The sequence below is a fragment of the Molothrus aeneus genome, chromosome 7, assembly GCF_037042795.1.
Source record: "Molothrus aeneus isolate 106 chromosome 7, BPBGC_Maene_1.0, whole genome shotgun sequence".
Classification (NCBI taxonomy): Eukaryota; Metazoa; Chordata; class Aves; order Passeriformes; family Icteridae; genus Molothrus; species Molothrus aeneus.
In genome coordinates, this window is record NC_089652.1 from 23,609,211 (window position 1) to 23,634,728 (window position 25,518).

The 25,518-nt window shown below is 57.0% G+C and overlaps 1 protein-coding gene across 4 annotated transcripts in view; it reads left to right on the forward strand.

Moving 5' to 3' along the window:
• The first annotated feature begins 615 nt into the window (after positions 1 to 615).
• TNS1 (tensin 1) overlaps positions 616 to 25,518 on the forward strand; it is a 44,151-nt gene continuing 19,248 nt past the window's right edge. For 2 of the 4 annotated variants that reach the window (XM_066553113.1, XM_066553114.1), the window contains exons 1-14: positions 632 to 656; positions 3,417 to 3,466; positions 3,866 to 4,037; positions 4,392 to 4,442; positions 4,953 to 5,075; positions 5,373 to 5,437; positions 5,559 to 5,642; positions 5,761 to 5,873; positions 6,448 to 6,508; positions 7,887 to 7,962; positions 8,100 to 8,229; positions 8,608 to 8,673; positions 9,229 to 9,390; positions 17,824 to 19,524. In XM_066553113.1, coding sequence (XP_066409210.1) covers positions 3,870 to 4,037; positions 4,392 to 4,442; positions 4,953 to 5,075; positions 5,373 to 5,437; positions 5,559 to 5,642; positions 5,761 to 5,873; positions 6,448 to 6,508; positions 7,887 to 7,962; positions 8,100 to 8,229; positions 8,608 to 8,673; positions 9,229 to 9,390; positions 17,824 to 19,524 — 2,800 coding nt within the window. In that variant the 5' untranslated portion in view covers positions 632 to 656; positions 3,417 to 3,466; positions 3,866 to 3,869. Of the gene's footprint in view, positions 657 to 3,416; positions 3,467 to 3,865; positions 4,038 to 4,391; positions 4,443 to 4,952; positions 5,076 to 5,372; positions 5,438 to 5,558; positions 5,643 to 5,760; positions 5,874 to 6,447; positions 6,509 to 7,886; positions 7,963 to 8,099; positions 8,230 to 8,607; positions 8,674 to 9,228; positions 9,391 to 17,823; positions 19,525 to 25,518 lie in introns of all 4 variants that reach the window. The other 2 variants (XM_066553115.1, XM_066553116.1) reach the window with 2 other exon arrangements.

The following is a 25,518-nucleotide window of genomic DNA, read 5'->3' on the forward strand; positions in this document are numbered from 1 at the left end:
TTCCTGTCCCCAGCCTCCTTTCAGAGGTCTCTCCAGTGGCATGTCACCAAATTTCCCCCTGTTTTGAGCATCTCAGACCCTGGCTCTGCTCCCACTGGGGTCCTTCACTGGCCCTGTGGGATCAGGCTTATCTTGGGGAGCTGGTCCTGCTGGTGTGGTGGCCAGGTGCCAGGCTGGGTGTGGGACTGCACTGGGCTTGCCCTGTTGTTTACTTCCCAGCTGTAGGGTCTGACCATGGAGAATCCATCTGGAATCCCAGAGATGTGGGGGGCACCAGGTGCCCATCATGGAACAAGCTCAGGGTTCAGCCAAATGCTTCAAATTGGCAACAGTGGTCAGTGCCAGTGGTGGTGGCTGAGAGGCAGGATGGCAACATCCTTGGTACTTGAGTATCCTAGCTCTGCACTTCGGCTGGGATTCCCAGCCTTTAGGAAGAGAAGACATGTTGGCAGGCAGGGAAAGGAACGGAACCATGGTGCATTTCCTAGGAAGCACCAGAAATAGCAAGGGGGAACTTTTGACCCTGGCCTTGCTCTGTGTGTGTGTGTGTTTGTCTCTCAATCTCTTCTCTCTTGCTTGCCTTTTTCTCACCTTCTCCTTGCTCCTGTCTGCAGCCATCCCTGGGGGAGAGCATCACCAAGCAGGTAGAAGTCCTGGTAAGTGCAACCAGTCATGGAGGCTGATCACTGCCTCAAGACCTCTTGGGGGGTCACTCATACCAGTCCCATTGCTGCAAACACTCCCTGCAGCCAAAATCCCTCAGCCTGGAATGCTCCTATAGTTTCTCAGTGTACCTGGGACCCTGAAGTCCTCTCTCCCAGCCAGCCAAGGTGATGGTGGCCATGCCAAAGGCCAAGTGAGATGCCTGGGTTTGGTGGCAGAGGCGGTGGTGGAACCCAGCATACTGGGGCTGAGGTTTTTGCTGCAAAGCTGACTTTCCTGTCGTGGAACTAGGGATCTGTTTTTTAATGTGTGGACATGAAATTGCTAAGACAGTGTAGACAAATGTACTGCCAAAGTCAACGAGGACAGCTTCTCCCCTGCCTGCAGCCAGCTTGCAGACCTCCCTGTGTGTTGGGGCTGGGACCCAAGGGATGGAGGCATGATGGTTCCCATGAGGAAGAGGATGAAAGCCTTCCTCACCTGAGATCTGGCTTTGCCTAATCCCTTTGGTTGTCCAGGACAAGTTTCCAGCCCTGAGAAAGAGCATCCTCAGAAAAATCCAGTTAGAAGCCTCCTTTGCTGGCTTTGCTGTCTTTGCTGTCTTTCAGGGAAGTTTCTTGATATTTCTGAAGCCTTTCTTGTGCCTTTCTTCACCCTTTCCAAGCAGAGGGGACCTGCAGGTTTTGGGTGCTGCCAGGAGCTTGGGGACATGCCAAGCTAGCTTGGGACTGGAAGGCACATTCTTGATGGGGTTGGCAGAAGGATCTTCAACCCAACAGGACTGGGACCAGCCTGTCCTGCGCTGGACTGGACTGGGTTATACTGGTTTGGCTGGAGTCTCTCTCCACCGGGGACGTTTGCAAGGTCTGCCAGCCCAGTGGCAGGCAGGAGTGTTTAATAACAGGAGCATAGCTCCTATCAGCTGATTGCAGGCTGACTCTTCCTCGTGCAGGGGCTGGCGGCAGAGACGCAGCGCGGCTGTGGTTGGGGGTGGGGAGCATGGCAGAGCCTGGGGAGCAGGGCACAGCTCGGGGGCTCTCGATGGGACAGGGGACCCTGCAGGGCCCTGGCTGTGGGCACCCGCTCTCCTGGGTCTGGAGGGTGCCAGGAGTGGACCTGCCATGGCGTGGAAATGGATTAGCAAGGGGCTCACTGCTATCCAGGTATGGGGAGGGACAGGGACTCTGGTGTCCCCACCTTGCTTGCCCCCCTGTGCCTCAGTTTACCCATGTGGGAGCTGGGGGTGATTCCTGGTTTCCCTATGTCAGCTCTCTGTTGGGAAAGGCTATGGTTTTGGGAAGCTGCTACAGCTGGATGAGGTGACATGGACTGATGGGGCTCCCCGGCTGGTGGGTGTGGGACCCCAGAGATCTCCGTTATGGACGTTTGAGGCACTGCACAAGCCATGGGGGGGATCCCATCCTGATCACTGGTGGGTGATTCAGAGATGAGCCCATATTCAGGTTCAGGCTTGTTCCATGCACCTTGGCTCTCCCAGGAAAGGTTTTACCTCTCTTTTTGTTGCATTTTAACTCCTTATTTGCCCTCAGCAATGCTGGGGATTTCCTGGGGTGAGCAGGCAATTTGGGACACCCTGAGGAAATACTGGAGAGGGAATTGTCACTACTGTTCAAGCACCTCTGGGCACTGAGGCAAAGCTGCTGCTTTCTGGAACTGCTTTGGCTGGGAGGGGTGACATTGTCCCCAGGCCCCAGGGGTGCTGAGCCTGGCTCTGCTCTGCAGGACAACCTGACCTTGAGAGGGGCATACAAGGCTGGTGGAGGGTGATGCTGGCTGTCCATGGGAGCAGCTCTGGGACTGTGCTGGGTGGGCAGAAGGTGGCAGGTGAAGGATGTCAGGGAAACTGCTCTCCCATCTCGTCCTGTGCCCTTTGGTGTGCTGGTTGTGGGATGCTGCAGCCCTGAGGAGAGTAGCAGCAGTCTTGCAGCTCTGGGGACCAATGGAGCATCCCAGGAATCAGCTGAAGGATGTATCTCTTATTCCTGGTCCTTCCAGGCGTGTTGCCTGCTTGAGATGAGTCTTTAAATGACTTCTGCTTATTAGCTGGAGATACTAAAACTAATGAGGTGCGAGTGTGTTTTTCCTCAGCAGCTTTTTTTGGAAACCCTGCTTTGTTTTTTGGCTGAGGTCACAAAGTCACAGAACAAGCCGGCTGCAGATGAAATTTTCGAGGCCGGAGAACATGCATAAATAGAAGTTTCCTGCTCCGAGAGCTCAAACATTTCCTCCAGGCGTTTGGCTTGGTGGAGCTGGGGCCAAAGCAAACTGTCGTGCCTGGCTGGCTCCTCGAGGCCGCTTGGGCAGCAAACCTGCCCCTGCTCCAGGCAGGAGCAAAGCAGCTCTGTCCCACCAGGTGTGCCTGCAGCCTGATGGAGACAAGAGGGACTTGTGACATGCCTGAGACTGTGTCCATCTGCTCAGCATCCTCCCAAAAGGTCCTCTGGGACTCTTTGGCAAAGCACCGGCCCCACAGTGTGCATAGCAGCTGGTCCCAGCAGCACTGGGGTTGTGAGAGTTGGGTTTTGCATGTGGGATGTGTCTAGCTGCTTGTGGCAGTGGGATGCTTGGTGGGCTTTGGAGACAGTGATATTTTGGGGGTGTTAGGATGCTCAGTGCAATGTGATGGAGGTGGGATGCTTTGGCAGCATCATCACACCCAGGTCTAGCAATACCCCTGTGCTGGCTGTGGCTGGGTCATGGCAGTAACTTGCTTTTCCTCTCTGGTTCTTTAGGATGCCACAAAATCCCCCAGGAGTGGGCAGTCACGCTGCAAAACATCCAGGTACTTGCCTCAGTTTCCCCTTCTTATGACTATCTCTGCTCTGCCTGAAGCTCCCTCCCACCGAGACCTGCTTCTCCAGAGGTGCTATACCTGGGAGATGCTCCAGTGAAGAATACGCAGGAATTATGACCCACCATGGGTGGAATTATGACCACCTGGGGATGGATACCCCAAGAGGACTGGGAGCAGGGGACAGGCTGCAGGCAGCTGTGTCCCAGCTGTGTCCCACCATTATTCCACCATGGGTGGAATTATGACCAACCTGGGGATGGATACCCCAAGAGGACTGGGAGCAGGGGACAGGCTGCAGGCAGCTGTGTCCCAGCCTGTATGGCAGGGTGGTGAAGGGTCCCTGTGTCCCTTCCCTGTGCCTTGACAGTGGTCCCCTTCCTTTCCCAGAAGCATGAGCCTGACTGCAGCCATGGAGAGCAGCTGTGAGCTGGACCTGGTGTACATCACGGAGCGGATCATCGCTGTCTCCTACCCCAGCGCAGCCGAGGAGCAGAGTTACTCCAGCAACCTCCGTGAAGTGGCCCACATGCTCAAGTCCAAGCATGGGAACAACTATGTGGTGAGGGGCACAGCCAGGTCCCTGCCAGGCTGCTGGAGGGGCTGGGGTGCTCAGCTGCTGGGGATGGGTACTTGCAGGGGATGGATACTGCATTCTTGTCTCCGTCTCGGCTTTGTTGAGGGAGGGTCTTTGCACTGTGCTTGATAGATTTTTTTTTTCATGGAAGATTACCAGTCCCTTTCAGACCTCCTGGGAGTTTTTGGTCATTGTGTTGCCGTGTGGCATAATGTTGCTCAGGGTAATGTGTCTGGGGAAGCCTCTCATAGCAGGATTTGGGAAGGCTTTGGGGCAAGGGAGAGGTGAGGTGGCAGCAAGGAAGATGTCCTCTCACTCTGCTTTTCATCTTCCCTCAAGCTTTTCAACCTCTCTGAGCGGAGACGTGATGTCAACAAACTTCACCCCAAGGTGGGTCATAGCTGTGAGAAGCAGGGAGGTCTCAGGGGCCTCAGGGCAGGCCTGTCTGCAGGACCAGCTCCCTGCTACAAGATGTCTAGGGGAAAAACAGCCACCTTTTCTATTCCATCCAGCTGGGAAAAACCCTGAGAAAAGCACTGAGACTTCACACTGTGTTTGTGGTAGTTCAGCTTGACTCCCATTACACTCCCAGTCCCCCCTTCTCAGCCCAAAACTGGCTGTTTGGAATCTCCTGGAGACCTCCCTAAGGCATTCTCCTGATCCCTCTGATAGTGGAGGAGCCCTCAGAAGCTGAGCCAATAACCTGGGGTGAGGGGCCTGAGATCTGGGACCACGGTGGCCTCCAGGGATCTGGGCAGTGGGGTGCAGTGTTTGGGATGGGAGGGTGCATGTCAGAGCAACACAGTAATGCCTACCCTGTGTACAGGCTTTTCCCACTGGCAGGCTGGGAATTCCACGTGGGCATGCCTGTGACCTCAGGCTGTTTGTTCCCCTGTTCAGGTGCTGGATTTTGGATGGCCTGACATGCACACCCCTGCACTGGAGAAGATCTGCAGCATTTGCAAAGCCATGGACACGTGGCTCAATGCAGCAGCACACAATGTGGTGGTGCTGCACAACAAGGTAGGCAGGACCCATCACTGGGGCACAGCAGTGGGGCACTGGGGCTCTGTGGGGCTGCAGGGATTGGGCTGAGCAGCCTCAGAGGCCGAGAGATGTGGAGAATGCGGTGGTTTGTGGTTTGGGGTGTGGGTCGGTGTCAGCACATATGTGTAGATTGGTGTGTGTCTAATAAGGGTTGGGGCATCTGTGGGCTGTTGTATTCTTAGAGGGATCAGTGTGTGCCTCTGTGGGATGTCTGTGCCTGGGTGCTCACAGGCCCTGCTGCCCCATGACTCCCCTTCTGCTGTGTGCCTGCAGGGGAACCGTGGCCGGCTGGGGGTGGTAGTAGCTGCCTACATGCACTACAGCAACATCTCAGCCAGGTGAGAGAGACATGAGGTCCTGGGGTGGCCCTGGGGCTCACTGGTGACCTCCATCCCAGTGGTGCTGGAGTGCTGGTGCCAATACTTTCCTTTAGCTACATCTGCCCTTTCATGCCCACAGTGCTGACCAGGCTCTGGACAGGTTTGCCATGAAGCGCTTCTATGAGGACAAGGTGGTGCCCGTGGGACAGCCATCCCAGAAGAGGTGGGTCCTGGCGCGCCTTTGCAGGCTGGGTTTTTCCCCGTAGGGTGGTTGGATGCAGGGCTCCAAGGTGGATGTTCCTTTGTGGGTTCTGCCCCTGAGCTGCCTATCTGCCCTCCAGGTACATCCATTACTTCAGCGGGCTCCTCTCTGGCAGCATCAAGATGAACAACAAGCCCCTCTTCCTCCACCACGTCATCATGCACGGCATCCCCAACTTTGAGTCGAAAGGCGGTAGGTGCCCCCAGCTGCTTCCCCAGCCTGCCTCTTCCCGCCACCATCCCACACTGCCTGGCCAGGCTTGTTCTCCTTGGGGGATATTTTCCACCATTTCCTTGTCAATTTGAATTTCCTTTTTCCTCTCAGAGACTGTTCACTCATAATAGCAGGGTGCTACCCTTTTCTGGCACAGATGCCCCCAGAGGATGCCCTCCCAATGCTGGGCACTAACCTGAACTGTGGGGTGACAGTGTTTTTCTGACAGCTTTTCCAAGGTTGGCTCCAGACTGGAGATTGGGAATGCAGTACCCTATCTGGTGCTACCTTATCCCCAGCCCACCACTTGCCCTAGGTCCTGCAGGACCCAAACTGTGAGGGCTTTGCCCTTCCTCAGCTCACCCACAGCATCCTTTCTGCCCATTGCAGATGTTGCCCTTGGTCGGTGCGGGCTGGCTGGGGCAGGGAGCGGCTGTTTGCTTTGGCTCCCTCCCTGTTTGGATTTCTCCCCTGTGACTAATCCCTCCCCTGGCCCCTCCGCCCAGCCGGCTAACAGCAGTGTGCCTTTTCTCCCCGCCTTGATGTCTTCCAGGTTGTCGGCCCTTCCTGAAAATCTACCAGGCCATGCAGCCCGTCTACACCTCGGGGATCTAGTAACTATCTCCTCTCCATGGGGCTTTCCTCCTGCCCAGCGTGGGGGGCATGGCAAGCGGGGGAGGATGGAGGGGATCAAGGACAAGTCCCCTGTGCTGTTGTGCTCTGTGCTTAGTCCGTTTGGGGGCCAGGGGAAAAAAAGGGGCTTCGTTTTTTTTTGGAGGTGGTAACTGGGTGTAGTGGGCCAAACTGGACCCTTGTGCTGAGAGTGCTGTAGTGACTCCGTGTATCAGCAGAGGGAGCCTGGGGCTGCCGGAGCCTGGGGCTGGGTGTCCCCGGAGGGAGGGGGGAAAGGGACGGGAGACATCTGGGAGATGAAGGCACCCTGGGAGATGAAGGAATTTCTTCTCTCCCTGCTTACAGAACTGCTCTTCCTGCCTGGATTAGTCCTCACAGATCACAGAGTATTCTTAGTTGGAAGGGACCCACAAGGATCATTGAGTCAAACTCTTAAGTAAAAGGCCCATATGGGGATTGAACCCACAACCTTGGTGTAATTAGCACCATGCTCTGAGCAGCTGAGCTAATATCCTTTCTTTATCCAAAAAAAAAAAAAAAAATTCCCTTTGTTTTAATCTCCCCACAATTTTTTTCTGATGCTGATCCCGAGAGCAGGCACTGGCAGAAGGAAAACAGGAGTTGATTTCTCCAGCCTCCAAGGCACTCTGCCAGCACCACATCCCAGTCTGGGTGGGACCCCTGACTCCCAGTCTCCCTGGAGGGACCAGAGCACCTCACCTCTGGGATATTCCCATCTCAACTCCCAGGACTAGGATCTCACTTCTGTACAGTCATGGGTCCCCGTTAGCTGAGATTTACTGCCATCCCAGCCTTGCCTTTCAGCTTTTAATAGACTGTTTATGGGATGCCTGTAATAAACTCCAGGTTTATCTTGCCTGTGAAATCCTACTCCTTTCTTCCCTTGTTCCTCGCTGCTGACGCCACCGCCCGTCGGCAGCCTGTCGGCCGTGCACCAGGAGGGGAGGGCTTCCCGCAGGGAAACTGAGGCAGGGAGAAGAGTCTTCCCAGAGATTTCTCCCTTTGTGTCCTAAGCCCCAGTTGAGCTGTGGGAGCCAGGTGGATGGCTGATAGCCCAGCCTCAGCACTTGGAACCTGGGCAAACCCTCCCACCCAGCAGTTTTTGCACCCTTGCTGAGCTGTGCCTCAGTTTCCCCTTCCTGTCCTCCTTCCAATGAGAATGGGATGCTCCTTGAGGTGGTGGATGGGACGCCCCTCAGTCACAGGGGGAGCAAGCTCTGTGCTTTGCACCTTTTCTGCCTGGATTTGGGTGGAAGGGCTGGTTGAGGTGGTGCTAGGAGTTTTCTGGGGGGGGTCTCTGCACCACAGCTCACATCCTCCTGCTGTTCCTCTCTGCAGCAATGTTCAAGGAGACAGCCAGACAGGCATCTGCATCACCATTGAGCCTGGCTTGCTGCTCAAGGGCGATATCTTGGTAAGGATCCTCTGCTCAGCTCCTGGCGTAGGAAGCAGACAGGGGTTGTGTGGTTACCTTGCCTCAGGACCCCCAGATTCCCCCTTGCCCAGATCTGGGGGCTTATCCTGATGGCCCATCCCTGTTTCCCTCTGCAGCTGAAGTGCTACCACAAGAAATTTCGCAGCCCTACCCGTGACGTGATTTTCCGTGTGCAGTTCCACACGTGTGCTGTTCATGATCTTGACGTCGTCTTTGGCAAGGAGGACCTGGATGAGGCCTTCAGAGGTAACTGCTCTGGCATTTCCCTGCTCCAAACTCCCTCATCCTCCTGCCCCTGTAACTCCGGTATCATCATGGGGACATCTGGGCACCCATCACAGATCCACCCCTGCCAAAACAGGGCACCCCTGCTCCATCTGCAGGGTGTGGTGCTGCTTGGGAAGTGATGGCACCATCATCCCTTTCAGTGCCAAAACCATTTTACTGCTCCACAGGGGCTGCCTCGGGGTTGTTCTCGGGGCTAAGGTGCACTGCCCCATGCAGGGATATCCCCTAGCAGCTCCCAGCCTCAAGGTGGTCTGCAGGCATGTTTGGGGTGGCTAGCTACTACTGGAGCTATGGATGGAAATAATTTGTCCCTTTATTCTGCTCTCTCCTTGCCAGATGACCGCTTCCCTGAGTATGGGAAGGTGGAGTTTGTGTTCTCCTATGGCCCCGAGAAGATCCAAGGTATGGCTGGTTCAGTGCCATGGAGGTTTGGAGGTGGATGCTGTCTCTTTTCCTTCTCCTCAGCTGTATCCCCTGCTTCCTCCCTTGTGACCTCTACCTGCCCCATTGCAGTCCCTTTGTCACCAGGGTAGGGTGAGGCATTCAGGCAGTAAGGTTGATCTAGGAGCACCTGTGGATGCCCTATCTCTCTCACTCTCTTCCCCAGGAGGCTGCTCTCCAAAGCCTTTGGTGGCCCAGGAGAGATGGAAAGAATGTTTGGGAATGAAGGACTCCCTTGCTCAGAAAGCCCAGATCCATGCACACTCACTGCCAGTCTGTGTGCTGGTCTCTAGCCAACCCCAAAAGCCCCAGGCAGTCTTGTACACCTTGTTTGTGAGTCTCAATGTACATCTTGTGCTTATCCATCTCTTGATGCTGCCTTTCCTACAGGATTCTCCTGCCTTGCCCTATGACTCCTGCACTTTTTTCCTTGCATGCACTTTTCTCCACCTATTCCCTCATCCCATCCTTGCTGGTTCCATTGTCATCCTACCTGACCATCCTGCCTCTTTCCAGGCATGGAGCACCTGGAGAATGGGCCCAGTGTTTCTGTGGACTACAACACGTCCGACCCACTCATCCGGTGGGACTCCTACGAGAACTTCAACATCCAGCGTGAGGACAGTGCAGAGGGGGCCTGGGCTGAGCCACCCCTGCCCAGCAAGCACCTGGAGAAAGGTTAGGGCTCACAAGGTGGTCGGCCAAAGTGTCTACATGGAAATATTCTCTACCCCAGGACAAGGGACACTGCTGGGCAGTGGGAGTTGCTGATGGGAGCAGTGTGGCCATGGGATGGGAGAGCAAGATCTCATGGACTTTGCCTTCTGCCACAGTGCCAGAGAGCTTAGGCTCTTCTTTGCAGCACTTATCTGTCAAAGTGCTGTTTGCACATGCAGAGTCCAGCCTTAGTTTATGCCCCAGAGCTTTAGGAAATCCAAACCCCATGTCTGCAGGACCATTAGGTATCCGAACTGCAAGCATGGCAGGATGTAGATTACTTTAGTTGCCCCTAGGGGATGAGGATATCTTGCTGGCCTTTGAGGGTCTGCAGCATCTCTCAGAGCTGGGATAAGCCCTTTGAGCACTCATTGTGTTGCAGCAAGTTGACTGCTGTCACCCACTTGGCAGGAATGGGCAGTACTTGTATGTCGAAGGGTGGTGGGCCCGTGTCCTGGAGGCAAGGCCACCCGTGGCCAAGCAGATGCCTGGGCTTTCCTGGCCAGATCAGGAGAGACGTCCCTGGAGCAGGGACAGCTGCAGTCCCTGATGTCCCTGAAGGTCACCAGCTGCTTTGAGTGGGAGCAGTGGATGGCGGTGCTTGCAGTGGGGGCTCTGGGTGCCTGGGGTGGTGAGAGCGTCTGTGCTATGGTGGTCACATGGAACCAGACCTGGGGCGGCTCTGTGGAGCTGGCACGGGCACTTGCCTTGGCACAGGGCAGTAAACAGGCAACTCGTGATGTGCAGGCTCAGCTGTGGGCTCTGTGCAGCCTGGGGAGCTGTGGGTCCAGCCTCAAGCTGGCAAAACTGCATGGCAGTCCCCTCCTGCCTGCAGAGACCTGAGTGCCTCTTATTGCATGTTCCCCTCTGGACCCTGGGCCAAAGTTTCTGCACCCCAGCCTCTCACAGAGCTGCAGGGGTACCCCAGGACTCATCTCTGTACTCTTGTGGGGTTCTTGGTGAATACTGGGGCTGCAGAAGTACCCCTGGGCTCCTCTCCATTCCCCCTTAGGGGTCTTAGGTGTCTCTCCATGCACCAACTGGGCTGTCCTCTGTGCCAGGAAGGGTGGCAATAGGGAGTGAGGGCACCTTGAATTTGTAAACACTGTCCCAGTTTGGAGATGATCTGGGACTGTGCAAGGGTGAAGCTGCAGGCAGAAGGCTGCCCTCTGACCCATGCCAGCAGAAGCAGCTGCAAGAAGCCCATCTATAAGGGTCTTTCCAGCTGTCCCACGGGGCACTTTGAGCAGTGGTGGTGGGAGTCCGCGTGGGCTCAAGGGGCTCCCATCTTTCTCCCTCTCTGTTGTCACTTTTCCTCTTTTCCAGCCTGTCCCAAGCCAGGATGGGGACTCCGGTGTCTGGCTGTGCAGGGGGGGTCCCTGTTTATGGTCGTTCTTGCCTTATTTGGTCAGGGAATTGCACGCCACATTTTTGGCACCACCAGGCGTGAGCAAGCGGCGTCCGGGGGCGGAGGGGGGTGAGGTTGGCACCAGGACCCACGCTGGGCTGGGATCAGCCGCTGCTCCTTGTCCCCGCCACTGCCCGTCCTGCCACCCGCCGAAGGCTCCCCGCGGACGGCCAACGGGATCGGGATCGCCTGCCGCACGGTGGGTTCCCCATGCCGCGTCTCTGCTGGCCACAGACCCTCTCACTGCAGGTGGATGCCCTTTCTCCAGCAGCTTTGTCTCAGCACGGAGCACCCATAAGGGCTGGGGGGTGCCTGCCAGGGTGGGATGGTCCTGTGGGACCCCAGAGCTGGAGGGACAGGCGGGTGGCTGGGGATGGTGCCTGTCCTGGCGTTCCCCTCACCTCTGCTGTGCTTATCTGGGGGGACTTGGAGAAAGGGAATCTCATTTGCAGTGGGGTCATCGGTTGACTGAGTTCTTCCAGAGCAAGGGGCATGAGAGGGGGAGCTGTACCATCACATCTTGCTCTCTGGCTGAGGGGACACAGCTGGATTCAACCGGTTCTCTGTGAGCCACTTCCATGGGACAGGCTGGCCCCATCAGTGAACTCACCCTCCTGCTTTACTCAGGCAGGGTGTCTCCTGCCCACCATGTTTGAGCTGCCCTGTGGCCCTTAGGGAGAGTGGGGTGCCCCACAGCCTGTCCTTCCACCCCTCAGCCATGTCCGTACAGCCTGGGGAAGGCAAGTGCTGCCTGCTCTCCTTACTCCTCCTTGAAGGGGCTTTGGGGTCAGTGGTGGCTGCTTGGCAGGTTCTTGCTGCAGTGCCCATGGCCATTGACTGGCTGAGTGTGTTTGAAGGCTGAAGGGAGGTGATGGCATGCTTCATCCTCTGGCTGATTTTGCGGTTGCCAGCACTGTGGTAGCCCTCCTTGGGGTGCCAAGCTGGCTCCAGAGAGGCAGGAGGAGGCTGGCAGCTGGATGTGGCACTGCTGGGCTTGCAGCTGGTTGGAGGATCACTGCAGAGAAATTTTGGGGTTCTGCAGTTGCTGTAACTCTGTCTGGAGATAATTTATGGCCTGGTTTGGTTTTGCTGAGAAAACCAGTGCTGATAGAGAACAGGGTGCTGAGGCTGGCATGGAGTCAGTGGACAGGTTGTCCTCAAGGTCTGGATGTGTGACCGTTTTGGGGGAACCCCAAGCTCTGCTATCCTGGGGTGGTGTGAGAAAATGTGAAATGGTTACAGCAGCTCCCTGTAACCACTGGTCCTTGGACCCACCCTGGGATGGCACTGCCTGCCCTGTCTCTTTACCAGGCTGGGAAGAGAGTGACCAGGGCCTGGCCAAATCCAACATCTGCGAGAGAGTTGCTAAATCCCCACCTGAGTCATGGTTCTGGCATAGGGCTCCCCTGCAGCTCATCCCTGTCTTCCCACACATCCCCACTCGCAGGGCAGGGCTGGCTGGGGTGGGGACTGGGAAGAGCATCCCACCCTTCCAGTGAGGGGAGGTCACATCAGAGCCTGAACCACATTTGGCATAGGTCAGGGGGTCCTGGAGCCCCACAAATGGAGCTGGATGCCGATCCTGCACTTTTCCATGCGGGAGAAAGCCCCTTGATGGGGTCGCTGTCATCTGTTTGTCCCCCAGGAGGGCCAGCATCTCACGGGATACACTTTTTCTAGTTGGGTCAAATCCTGTCCCACTTATCAGGAGGGGCTGAGGCTGCCCAGAAGGGCAGGCCAAACTGTGCAGAGGTGGAGAACCAAATGGTCCAGGCCAGAGCTGTTAATCCATTGCTGGAGCTGCTGGCAGGCTGCTGCTCTCCCCCGGCGGCTGGATGGGTCCCTAGGCCTGGCTTGGTGGGGAGGGGGGCCACTGGCTCTCCTCTTGCCTTCACCAGCTGACTAAAGCTGAAGGAATTCACTTCCCTTCCTTATTCTAGCCCTCTCCACTGCTCTCTGCTCCATCTGCTGCAAGGTAAGGGTGTGTTGAGGTGGGCATTTTGGAGGGCAGTGGGGATCTGCATGGGCTGGATGGGAATTCACAGGGGGTGTCCCCCTTGCTTCTGCTTATTCCCCATGGGTGAAATGTTGGAGCATCTACAGGCTTGGCTAGGCATTTCAGCTGCAGTGTGGCTATTCCCAGGGCAGGATCTGTCCTCTGACCTGGTATTTGGGGTTGTCATGTAGGGTGGGGGATGGGGGTTGTTCCCACTGGGACCAGGAATCAGGCAGGGCTAGGATGCAGGGAAAAAGAGACTAGCTGGTAGAAACTCAGCCCCTTCTCTTCCCCCTTTAAACTGTCCTTGAAATCAAAACTTGTAGCAGTTCTGTGCTTAGGGCTGGGGTTGACCCATGGCAGGAGTGGGGAGCTCTGTCTGTGTCCTCCTGCAGCCGAGACAGCTGGAACAGAAAATAAGCAGGAGGTTTTGGAAGGACGCTGGCTTGGCGTATGGGAGCATCTGGGAGCAAACAGGGCTGTGAGTCAGGGGGCTGGCTGGAAACACTGCTCTCATCCCCTGCCGTCATCCATGGGGGTGTGGGAAACGCGGTTTGGGGGATTAGAGTGGAGGGAGCCTCACGTTTTGCTGAGTATATTGGATCAATTGAGGAGTGGAGTCCTGAGCATGGCTTCAGGCAGGGGCCTGGATGTGGGGTGGGCTTGCTGTCACCTGGACAAGCAAATTGTGAGCACCATTCCAGCACGGATTTTGCTTGGGGTGGAGCAGTTTGGTCTCAGAGAGCTCTGGAGTGGATAGGATCATGGCATACCTCCTGTCACAGAGCAGGGAAGTGTGTACATCCCAAAAACAGGGCTGGAATGTCTGTGCTGTGCCCGTGGTGCTGGCAGGACAGGCAAGAGGATTGTGAAAATGGGTCGGCAGGGTCGGTGGCTTGTCCATGGCTGGTTTCCGCCCCTCTTTAGCTGTGTAGTTATTTCAGATGGAGAAACTCAAGTCTCCAGCAAGACACTTGAATTTGCAGACCCGTCTGGGTTTCAGCATCATGTGTGGCTTGGAAGGACATCCCCACCCTGAATGTGTCTCTGCTCTTTGGGGACAGGTGTGATGCATGCACACAGAGGCTGGGCAGGGCTGGGTGTCCCAAATGAGGGGCTCACCCAGCGGGGTGATGCTCAGTGGACGGTGCAAGGTGGGCAGGCTGTCCAGCTGTCCGGCTGTCTGTCCTGCCTAGGAAACAGTTAACGCGGCGGAGCCCTGCCTGTGGAGGAAGTAGTTAATATTCATAGCTGGAAGCTGTCTGTCTGGCTGTCCTCCCTCCATGGCTCCCACCCTCTCCGCACCTCACTGAGGTTAACTCGGGCTGGGGCTGGAGCTTGGGCGGCCCCGCCGCCCTCCCCGCGCCGCTCCCCTTCCCCTCCCGCTCCTCCCTGTGGTCCCTGTGTGGTCCGGGGCGGAGGGGAGCACAGCCGCACCTCCTCGCCTCCATCCCATCTCCGGCCTCTCCCACCTTCGGGCTCCTCCATCCTCTCCTCCAGCTCCCCGTGTCCCGGGGTTCCCCGCATCCCACCCCTCCCGGCGCCCCGCCGCCGGCCGGGTACCCCTCTCGCGGCCCCGCGGGACACGGCGCTGGAAGGGAATAGCTCCCTCCGCGAGAGGGAAAGCAGAGCCAAAGGGACAAACGCCAGCCCAAGCCAGCTCCAGGCCGTCGGCTCCTGTCCTGGACGGACACACGGGGCTGGCTGTGGACGCCGTTGGAGCTGCCACCACACCGGGTGCCCCTGGAAGGCTCTGGTGCTGGAAGGGGTGAAGGAAAGGGATTTTGCTGCCTGCTCCTTCCCTTCGCCTCGGATCTTTTAATCCCCGTCCCTTTTGGTAAGTCCTGACTTTGCTTCTCTTTGGTCTCGGGGCTGGGTGGTGAGTTCATGGTTGTGGTGACCCACGGCTTGGACTGGGGTTGCTCCGTGCCATCCTATCTGGTTACAGGATGAAACCAGAGATAAGGAGGCTAAACTCTTCCCCGTGCGATTCTGCTCACACCCCACATCCTGCGAAGAGTCCCGGGACCCCAGGGTCTTCCCTGTGGGCTGATGCTCCAGAAATGCATTGGGGCCAGAACTCTGGGTGGGGAGTGGAGGCAGCAGGTGGGATGCTGTGGGGGCACGACACGGGGAGACACGGTGACACCTCAGCCTTATCTTCTGCACCGCTGCAGAGCCGTGGACAGGATTTGGGATTTTGGGGATGCGAGCCCACCCCCTCGGTACTGTCACACTTGTCCCGGACCAGTTTTTTTACTGGATGTAGTCACAGGGTGCTAGAGAAAGAGGACAGAGCATTTCTCCTCTAGGGCAGCGAGCCTGACAGCAGGGCTGGGATCAGGCTGGGCTCGGTGCTTCCCGCAGCTGCCTCTACAGCTGGAGCAGATAGAGCCATGGCAGAGCTGCGACGGGGCTGAGCCCAGGGCAAACCCAGCCCACGATGGGATGGCACAGTCTGCCAGGCAGGAGCTACTCCGACCTTCAGGGATGAAATCTGACCTTGCTGGGAGCTGCAGACTCTTTGCAAATGGGGTGCTGAGAGCCTGCTGCTTTGAGGGTGGCTGGTTTGTCTAAGGTGTTCTGTTCCATTATCCCTTAGATTTTATTTTATTTTATTTTATTTTATTTTGTTTTGTTTTGTTTTGTATTCAACTTCTCAGGTGACAAAGTCATATAGTCATATGAGAGATAGTGTGGCCCAGGGATAGTGGAGGAGGCTTCAGAGTGGCAGCAAATAGCAGGATTTGGGATTTGTCTCGTGGCATCAGAGCCCAGGAGGTACATGGGGTTGAGGACAGGATGAACAATCAGGTGTGGGGCAGAGCAACTGTGGGAAAAGGGCTTGGCTGATGGCTGAGCTGTCACAGGCTGTTCCTTGCTTACTACCCTGCTACTGCTCTCGGGTGAGTGGGGGGCCACCAGCCTCCCTGTGTCCCCTCCTCATCACTGGCTCTGGGGAAGGTGGGATGTAGCAGTTGGGGCTTTCTGTCTCTGCCATGAACTGCTCTGTGCCCCATCCTCACCTCTCTTGGAGACATTTCTCCCAGCTGTGGGGCAATACCCAGCCTAAAGAGTAATTAAAGCCTTTCCTGTCTATTTTTTCCCTTGGCACCACGTGGTTACATTTATATTTATTTATTCCCTTTTCCTTTCTGTTCTTCTGCCGTTGTTCTCCCAGCCCCCATCCTGGCTTTTGCCCTGTTTCTTGAGACCAGCCAGCACCATCACAGCCTTCAGATAGGAGGGCTGTGCCTTTTCCCCTGTCTCCAAGCAATGTCTCAGCCTGTCCAGCATTGACACTGCCCCTGGATATGCTGTTTTTCTCTTTTTCCCTCCATGGAAAGGGTTTCCCTCCCTCTCTTACCCTTTTCCCCAGTAGGGGAGGTGTTGTGGAGACAAATGCTACTGGCTCCTGGCTTTACTGGCTGGATGAAGAAGCTCTGAGTCTCTGGGAGAAATTCTCACTCTTTCCCATACCAAGTGCCCAGAGAGGACCTTGCTGCGTGGTCCTGAGACATCTTCAAGCCAACATGAGGCTTTGGGGCTCAGCTGCCTCCTTGGGATACTGCCAGCGAGGATTCAGGAGTGGAAAATAAGCAACGAGGAGAGGGCCCTGACTTTGTAGGACTTGGGCTCGGTGTTATTACCCTCCTGTGCTTTGTGGTGAGGGGGTTGTTGGCGTGGGAGCTGCCGGGGTGCGGGTGCGGCGGCGTGGGGCTGGTTAAGCTGTCCCGGCTCGGAAGTGTTTTGCTTGCAGATAGGGCCGCTCTGATTTCACACTATCGTGTTAGGGCCGTCTTCCGTCCCTGAGTCAGCTGCCTGGCCCCCCGCCAGGGAAGAGTCATTTTTTCCTCCAAAAGAAAGTGTTTAACACTGCTCGCGGGACCTTCCAGGAAACCTCGTCAGGGAGCTGGAAAAACAAGAGTCTGCAGCCTGGTCTGTGCTGTGCAGCTCTGGCGGGGGGGATGTAGCTTGGGAACTATTCCCATTGCTGTCAGTGGCCAAGGTCCCTCTGTACCCCCAAAATCTCTCAGCCCCACTTGGAAAGGTTTAAGGGGTGCAGCTGGTTGTGGTGTTGGTGCTGATAGGTGTGATGGAAGCTGGGGGGCTCAGAACTGGAGTGCAGGATTACTGATGATGATGCTGCCATGCCCTGGTTGCCCCCCAGCCTTTTGGGGCTGTGGAGCAGAGCCAGCTGCCCACACTAGACTTGAATCACGGTGCCAGGACCTTCCTGCGGAGGAGATGTTGCATGTTCAGGGTTGGGCAGTGGCACTGTCAGTGCAGAAGCTCTAGGGCAGCTTGACCTGGCCTGAGAGAGGGAAGGGAAAGAACAGAAAGGGTGGGAGCCTGTCTGTAGTCAGGGAAGAAGAAGTCAAGGATGTCTGTGTGACTGGATCTGTGCATTATCTGGGAGGAGAGTGGGCAGGGGGAGGAAAGGTGGGTCTGTGGTTCATCTGTCCTTCACCCGTGGGCTGAGTACATCCATCCAGCTGGAGACACAAAGAGCTACGAGGCCACATACTGATTGCCTCCACCCGTCCTCCTACGGCCTGTGGTGCATCTCCTCCACCCTCCCTTTTTGCCTCCCTGGTGCCACATGGCCCTTTGAGGCTGGATGAGCCCTGTGGAGCAGCGATCGCTGACTGTGTGGGTAGCCCTGGCCCCTGCCAGCCGTGGAGGAGAACTGCCAGGAATGATGCCTGGAAATAGTGCACAGGATATTTGGTGGATCCCAGTGGAGCAGGCAGCGCTTGCGTGTGGATCGGGGGGCTGTGGGGGCATGGGGTTGGGGAGGACCTGGCTGCGATGTCTCTGCATGGTGGCGCCGGTGGGAGTGTGGAGGGTGCCGAGGAGACATCGATGCTGGTCGTTAAGTGTTCTGGCACACGGAAGAAATCGAAATCACCGGCTAATGGGACCCATTAGCTCCATGCAGAGAGCCAGCAATTGATCTGGGGTCTCGTGTTCGTTTCTCCCCTTGCAGAGGTTGGGCACACACAAGGGCCCCTGGATGGGAGCCTCTACGCTAAAGTGAAGAAGAAAGACTCCCTCCACGGCAGCACCGGTGCCGTCAACGCTGCCCGACTCCCGCTCTCGGCAGCGCCCAACCACGTCGAGCACACACTCTCGGTGAGCAGCGACTCAGGCAACTCCACCGCCTCCACCAAGACCGACCGGACCGATGAGCCGGGGGTGAGTGGGGCACCCAGTGGCCAGGCGGTGCTGAGTCCTGAGGAGAAGCAGGAGCTGGATCGTCTCCTTGTTGGCTTTGGCTTGGAGAGCGCGCCACCCATGCACAACCACGTGCCCGGCCCCGTGCCGGCACGCCTGCCCACCATGCCGGGCCGCCACGTGGTGCCGGCTCAGGTGCACGTCAACGGGAATGCCGCGGCGCTGGTGGCCGAGCGGGAGACAGATATCTTGGATGATGAGCTGCCCAACCAAGATGGGCACAGTGTGGGCAGCCTGGGCACGCTCTCCTCCTTGGATGGCACCACCACTGCCAGTGAGACCGGCTACCAGGAGGCGCCTCGGGTGGGCAGCCTGTCCTCCCTGCCCAATGGCCCCTCGAGCTGCAATGGGGCTGAGAAGCTGCTGAAGGAGGGGCTGTATGATGGCGAGCCGCTCTCCAACGGTGGCTACCCCTACAACAACCAGAACACCCTGATGGGCCACCAGCTCCGTGACACGCTGCCTTCCTTGCGGCCCTCAGCATCCACTCAGGAGCACCTGGCTGGCTACACACAGCGCCTACCGGGCTCCCACGCCCCAGGGTGGCTCCAGCCTCAGCCACTGCCCAGCTCCCAGCCCTACCTGTATGCCTACGACCACCCCGGAACCTACCGCTCCCGGTCCTTCCCGGCAGTGGACACTGCCAAGTATGACGCCAACCCGGCGCTGCCCCAGGCCCCAGCTCGCAGTACCAGCAGCCGGGAGGCTGTGCAGAGGGGCTTGAATTCCTGGCAACAGCAAGGGGGAAGCCGGCCACCTTCCCGGCTGCAGGAGGGTGGCATGGAGAGCCACAGCCCCAGCATCTCTAGCTGCAGCCCCCAGCCCAGCCCGCTGCAGACGGTGCCCCCGCACAGCCACAGCATGCCCGAATTCCCTCGGGCGCCCTCTCGCCGGGAGATTGAGCAGTCCATTGAAGCGCTGGATGTCCTCATGCTGGACCTCGCACCTGCCGTCCACAAGTCACAGAGTGTGCCTGCCACCTCCCGTCAGGACAAGCCAGCCGGACCCCTGCCCTCCTCCCTCTCCACCCAGCCCATTGCTGGTCTCTACGCCCGGCCAACTCCACAGGTGGCCCAGCCGAGGTCCTTCGGCACGTCCGTGAGCCCCGCGGTCTCTGAGCCCGGGAGCAAAGCCTATTCTCCTGGAGAGCTGGACTATGGGGTGCATGATTATCGGGAAACCTATTCGCCCTACAGCTACCAGCTGGCACCGCTGCCAGAGCCCAGGAGCTACAGCCATGCCCCGGCCGGAACACAGATGGGCACTGTCCCACTCAGCACCTCGTGCTACAGCCCTGTGGGGTCTCAGCAGCAACTCACCTCCTCCCCACCTTCCCCCACCGTCCCAGCACAAAACCAGATGCCCCTGAAGGGACCGGAGAGCTATGAAGACCTGTCGAAGTCGGCAGAAGAGCCCTTGAATCTGGAGGGCCTGGTGGCCCACAGGGTGGCAGGTAGGATCCTTTGGTTCCTAGGGGGGACGGGGAGGATCGCATGTCCCGAGGTGCTGGAGCACACAGGGGTGGCATGCATGGTAGAGCTGGGGATAAGCGATGTGGAGACTCCTTGTCTGTGCTGGATCTGGGCTTGGGACTGAGCCCCCTGCCATGGAGACATGCAGGGCAGGGGAGCAGCCTGTGCTGCTCTTTGCTGAGGTCCTCCTTGCAGCTTGCTGTCTGCAGCAGCATTGCCCAGAGCGGGGAAAGGGTGGCTGAGGGTGTCAAATCCCCCCATCATGTTAGGGTAACAGGGCTGGTCTGTCCCTAGGTGGCAGGGCCAGTCACTGGATCTCTGGGGAATATCTTTCTTTTGGGGACAATATGGAGGGTTTGGGAAAATGTTTTCATCTCTGGCTGAGGTTGTCCTGCCTGGACCCCACTTGGACATGATGTTCTCCCTGCCTGGAGCATGATCTGGTATAGGGTCCCAGCAGAGAACTTCACTTGTCTTGTGTTTGATGTCTCTGTGCTCATCCCTGATTTCAGTCTCTTCTTTACCCCCTGGATTTCTGGGTTTGGTGCTCAGACCTCCTCCTTGGGCAGCTGGGGTGCTGCTGGAGTGGGGACTAGGCTTTTGGGAACTAGGCTTTTGTCTGTCAGCTGTAATTCTGCCCAGCTTGGCCCAGGGTGGTTTGAATCTGGACCTAACTGTGGGGCAGTGGTCAGGGGCTGGGAAGACATTTCCCAGCCCTACCAGAGAGGTTTGGTGCTTGGCTGGGTGCACTGCCAAGTGTCAGTTCTGTGGCTGGATGAAGGCATTAGCTCTGCGCTGTGGAGGGCAAGCTGCATCCACCAATCCCCTGCACTCCTGCAGCTCTAGCTTAGTGGCTTTGGGGACACAAGAGTGTCCCAGCTGCCCAGAAAGAAGGTGCCATGGTGCTGTGGCAGCTCGGTGCCCTCCCTTCCGACTGCTTCGGCTGCAGTTGTTCAATTATGGAGTGACATTTGGGAAGGGTTTGGGGCTGTGGGCCAGCTCGTGATGCTGGGGCTTGGCAGCTCCGTCCCTTCCAGCTCTGTGCTCAGTCCAGAAACTCGCCCGGCATTAGAGGGAGGGGGAAAAGGCTTGGCTGGAAAAATCCAACAGCATCAGCCTCCCAGGAGTGGGGACTGAGTCACAGGGTGGGGGGCAGGAGGGGTGCAAGTGGCAGGAATGGGATTGAGGAGGGTCATAGAGTTGTTGGAGGAAGTTTGCATCAGTCTGGACCTGACCTCTGTGATCCAGATTAGATTCACAGAGGGTCATGGGGCTTTTGCAAAGAATTTAAACAAACCTAAGGACACATGGATGCCCAAACTGCGCTGTATGTCTGGATTTAATATTATAAACAGCACATGCCTGCCCTCCCCTGCCACCCCACATGAAGAATTAAAATGGGCTGGAAAAGTAGACAGTTCTAAGGAGAGGAGGAAGAGTATTTGCAGTGTGTGGGAAATGGACTTTTGATGGTGTCTACCAGAAACATCCATCTCCCCAACTTGGAGTCAGGTCCTCAGGGCTGGGCTGGGGTTACTGTCATCCCCTCGTAGTCACTGGGCTTCCCAGGGAGGAGAGGGGCATGTGGGGGATGGTCCCCAGCCTGTGGCCACCTGTCTCTGCTGGAGCTGGGCCTTCTGTGCTGAGGTGGGGACAGTGGGTGGCCTGACCTCTGGCGGGAACAAGGTGTCCTGAAGGCAGCGTTGGGAGGGGACAGCCAGCGGGGACCGTGGGGCATGGACATGTTTGTTTACATTCCCTGCTGCTATAAATTGCCTGCGTGTCCTGGCACAGAGATGAGGAGCATCTCACACCTCCTCCGTTCTTGGTGGGGGAATGCTCCCATTCCTTTTTCCCACTGATGATGGAGGGGAAGACATGGCACAGGGCAGCGCTGGCATGCCCAGCATCTCCCCTCAGAGGGGAGGTGGTCCTGTCATCCTTTAAGACCCTCTCATCTCCTAGCAAGGCATCTGGGGTCACCCTGTCTTGTCCCAGCCCTGAGCATTCTGTGATGAAGGGGACCTGCATGCTGCCACCCCTGAGAGGATGGTGATGGGGCAATTGTGGTGTTGCACAAGGCTATATACGACTAGGAGCCACCATTGATTTCCCATATGGGTTTATGTGGTGCCTGGAGCCAGGCAAGTTGGCTGATGGAAAAGCAGCTCCAAGCAGAGACTGAGCTCCTTCAGACCCCAAATGACCCCAGACTCATCTGTTGGACCCCAGCTAATATTTTCTCTTCTTTCTCTCTCTCTCCCCCCGTGTTGTATCTCGTGACATTTGTCCTGTCTGCCCCTTCCTCTCTCTGTGGGGGACTGTGTCTGTCCTCTGTGACCTCCTACCCTCCTTGCACTCCCTGTCCTGGTATGCTGGCAGAGTACAACGCCAAGCTCAGGGAACTCAACAAGAGCACCAAAGTCCCCCGTCCTCCTCTGAGCCAGCAGCGGTCCTTCTCCGGTTTGTTCATTCCACCTCCTTCCTTTTCCCTCCTTCCTTGTTCTCCAACCTTCCCCATGCATCCTTCTCCTTCCCTCTCTTGCATTCTTGCCCCCTCTCATCCTTCCTTCCTTTTCCCATCTTTTCTCTCTCCTTCCCCTTCATCGCTCCTTCCCTCTCATTCTTCCTTCCTCCTCTATGCATGCTGAGTGATCTGTGTGTTGCATGGATATGGGATGGAGGGAGGCTCAGGAGACCATTTCCATGCAGGATTGATCCCTTTTCTCAGCAGAGTGATGGTCAGGGCTCCCATTGAGCTCCTCCAGTGATGGGGGAGCCCCTGGCCCTGGGTACAGACTCCCCTTCCCATGCTTGGTTTTGCATCTCATCCAAGCCTGGCACTGCTTGCTGGTGGGGATTTCATTGCTGGGCCAGTTCTGGACCCTTGCTGCATCCCCCTCCAAGCTTTGCCCTGACCATGGCTCACCCCCTTGGGAAGCAAGGGCTGGGGTGCAGCTCCACAGAACCCAGATATAGGCAGTTGTCAGCCCAGGAGGGTCTCTCCTACATCAGTTTAGGGATCCCCATGTCTTGGTGTGCAGCTGGAGGGTGTGGGCTGCTGAGGCTGGATTTTATGCAGTGTGACTTTTGCTCCTTGAAGGTGAGTTTGCCCTGGGTGATGTGTGCTGGTCACCTGCTTGGTGCTTGTGCATCCACTTGTTGCAGGGCAAGGAGAAGGTGGGAGATGGAGTGGGGAGTCACCATCTTTCTGTGTGACCTTTCTCTCCCCACTGGCACCTCGGGTTTCTCCCCAGGAGGACCAAAGAAGTTTGAACCCTCCCAGTCCCCAGCACAGAGTAAGGTATTTTATCGTACCCATTTGTGGTAATCAGGCAGGACGTGGGGAGCAGTCTGTGCCAGGATGGGGTGAGTTGGGCTCTGGTGAGGAACAGCACAGGACAGCATCTGTTCCTCATGCAGGCAGGGAGTGAGTTTGCATCTCTCTTCCCTGGGTGTTGTGTGTCCCCATTCACATCCCAAGGGCCTTGGGATGCTTCTTTGTTCTCTCCTGTCCACTGTGGGGATGTCACCTGGCTCTTGCCTGGCAGTAGTTCTAGAATCTCATGGCCTAAAAGCAGCTGCCTCCTGATTGGCCTAAAACCTGGCTCCCCAGCTGCAAAATTACCTGGGTTTGCCATTGCTCCTCTTTCCTCCTTCCCCAGCTGTTGTGCTCCCTGCCCTTCCCCAGCCCTAGAGCTGTGCTGAGTCTGAGGGCAGTGGGTTGGTACTAGGTGAGGTACTTAAATGAGCAGCAGGAGGAGTGGCAGTGCCGCAGGTGTTGGGTGAGAGGGTGAGGAGTGGGGTGCAGGCTCCTGCTCCCCCTTTGTGAATAGGAATCTGCCATCCTGCAGCCAGCCACGGCGTCCTTGGGAGTCCAGTGACAGTACTGTGGCTAAGGGAGGCTGTGTGTCTGCTGAGGGGGCAAAGCAAGCTGGGGAAAGGAGAGTTTGTTTTTCAAGCATAGTTTCCATCCCATAAATCACCCAGGGGGTCGGGGGAGCCATGCTCAGAGCCTGGGTTTCCTCCAGGCTTTGCTCCGGGCGGCCTGTGAAGTTTCCCACTCTCCGCTCCTGAACAATGAGTCCCTTTTTTCCCTTCTTCTCCCTCCCCTCCCTGTGGCCCCGGCTGCTTTCCATGTCTGGGGAGCAGAGCAGCCTGGGCTTGCTGAGCTCCTGGGTGTCCCAAGGGGCCAGATCCAGCACCCTGTGGTTAGGTGACGTGAAGCCCTGGGGACGGAGCAGGGGAGGGAGTCCCATGCTGCAGATGTGTGATGTGCACGGATAGCCAGGCTCCATCCATCTGCCGAGTTTAGTGCTTCCCAAATGAAAACTGCAAAGCAAGGCAGTCATGCACAGCTCGAGGAGACAGTCCCTGCCTCTCTGAAGTGCTCAGGCCCTGCAGCTCACTTTGGAATGGGCCAAGGGATCCTCCTGCTGATGCTCCTGCAGTGTTCAGGAGAGCCCATAGTGCACAAAGTAGAAGGAAAAAAGAAAATATGAGAGTTTGCTTTTTTCCCCTCCTGTATCTTGTTTTTCCCTGTGCTCCCAACTGCGAGCTTCAGTTCCTTCTTTTTTTTCTTCCCTTAAAGTGAAGAGCAGGACAAAAGATATGGGGTGGCCCTATGCAGTGCTGCCCACACCCGCAAGTCAGCTTCCCAGGGACCCTCCCGGTCCCCCTGTTCTCTCCACGGGTCTTTTTAATGGCCATCTCCCGTGCCGGTGAGCACCTGCAGAAAGGATCGGGAGTTGTGTTTCAAAGCTGCTCTTAGTGGAATTTTCCAGGCCGCCTCTGCGGCTGGAGCCAGCCCCGTTGGCTCGAGTCCCCCGCCTCGCAGCCTGGCCGCCTCTCCCCCCGAGCCGCGATTTTATTGTTGTTGCCATTCACTGGGCCGATTATTTAGAAATGCGCCCGGGCCACCTCCTTCCCCGCTGCCCTGGCAGCCCTTGCCCCGGGCCGGGAAGGCTCTGGTGTGTGCGCCGAGCAGCGAGGAGGGGAGGGCAGCGGGTGCGAGGCGTGGGTCCCATGCGGAGCCCCCGGGAGTGAGGGGAAGCAGCTGATGGCTGGTTTTCCTCCGCCAGCCCGTGGGAAAGGAGTTGGTGTTTGAAAAGTGCATTTCCTGGAGCGTGATGCTGGCCTTTCTCCTTTTTTTTTTTTTTTTTTTCTTCTTTTTCTCCTTTTTCTCTTTTTTTCTTGCCTAATGTGCTGACCAAGGGGAGCATGAGTGCTCAACGATTGTGGGAAAAGTAGAGGGGACAGGGGGACAGTGTTGTCACCTCTGCTAGGGGGTAGGAGTGTGAGTCCCACGGGGCTCTGAGCTGTGCCCATGGTACTCTGTGGGGTTGCTGTGCACTGAACTCAGCACCATCATCCATGAGCCCAGAGTAACCTCTTAGCCAGGCGAGGTGGGATAGAAAGTGTGTTTGGGCACTGTCAGGTGCTGGGAGAGTTGAGCTGCCCTGCCCTGTGCCAACTTTGTCTGTGTTCCTGGGCTTTATCCCAGCCAAGGAGATCTATCTCCACAGCCCAAGAAACCCAATCTCCTGTGATGACTTGGTTGCTCTGTTCTTCCCCCCAGCCTGTGGACATTGGTGGCTCCTGCTGCTGGGATCTGGGAAAGATGTTTGGGGGGAGATGGAGGGGAGATGCTCATCTCTCCGTTTAGAGAGGCTTTGCACTGGGGACAGAGCAGCAGTGTTTTTGTAGGGTTCCCTGCACTATTCCTCTGATGAGTTCTTTCTTCTTTATCCAGTGCTCCCTCTGCCTTGGGGATTCACAAAACCAGGCTTTTTCCACTGCTGTGGTTGAAGCCACATCTGGCTGTGGGTGCAGGGATGCAGGCTGAATACAGCTGTCCTTGTGCTGGCTGATTTGGTCATTTCCCACTATGATGCTGTCGGGAGGCCCTGTTTCTTCCCTGCTCTGCAGGGATGCGCTGTCTGGACTAATATCAGGATGCTCTTGCCCCTTGCACT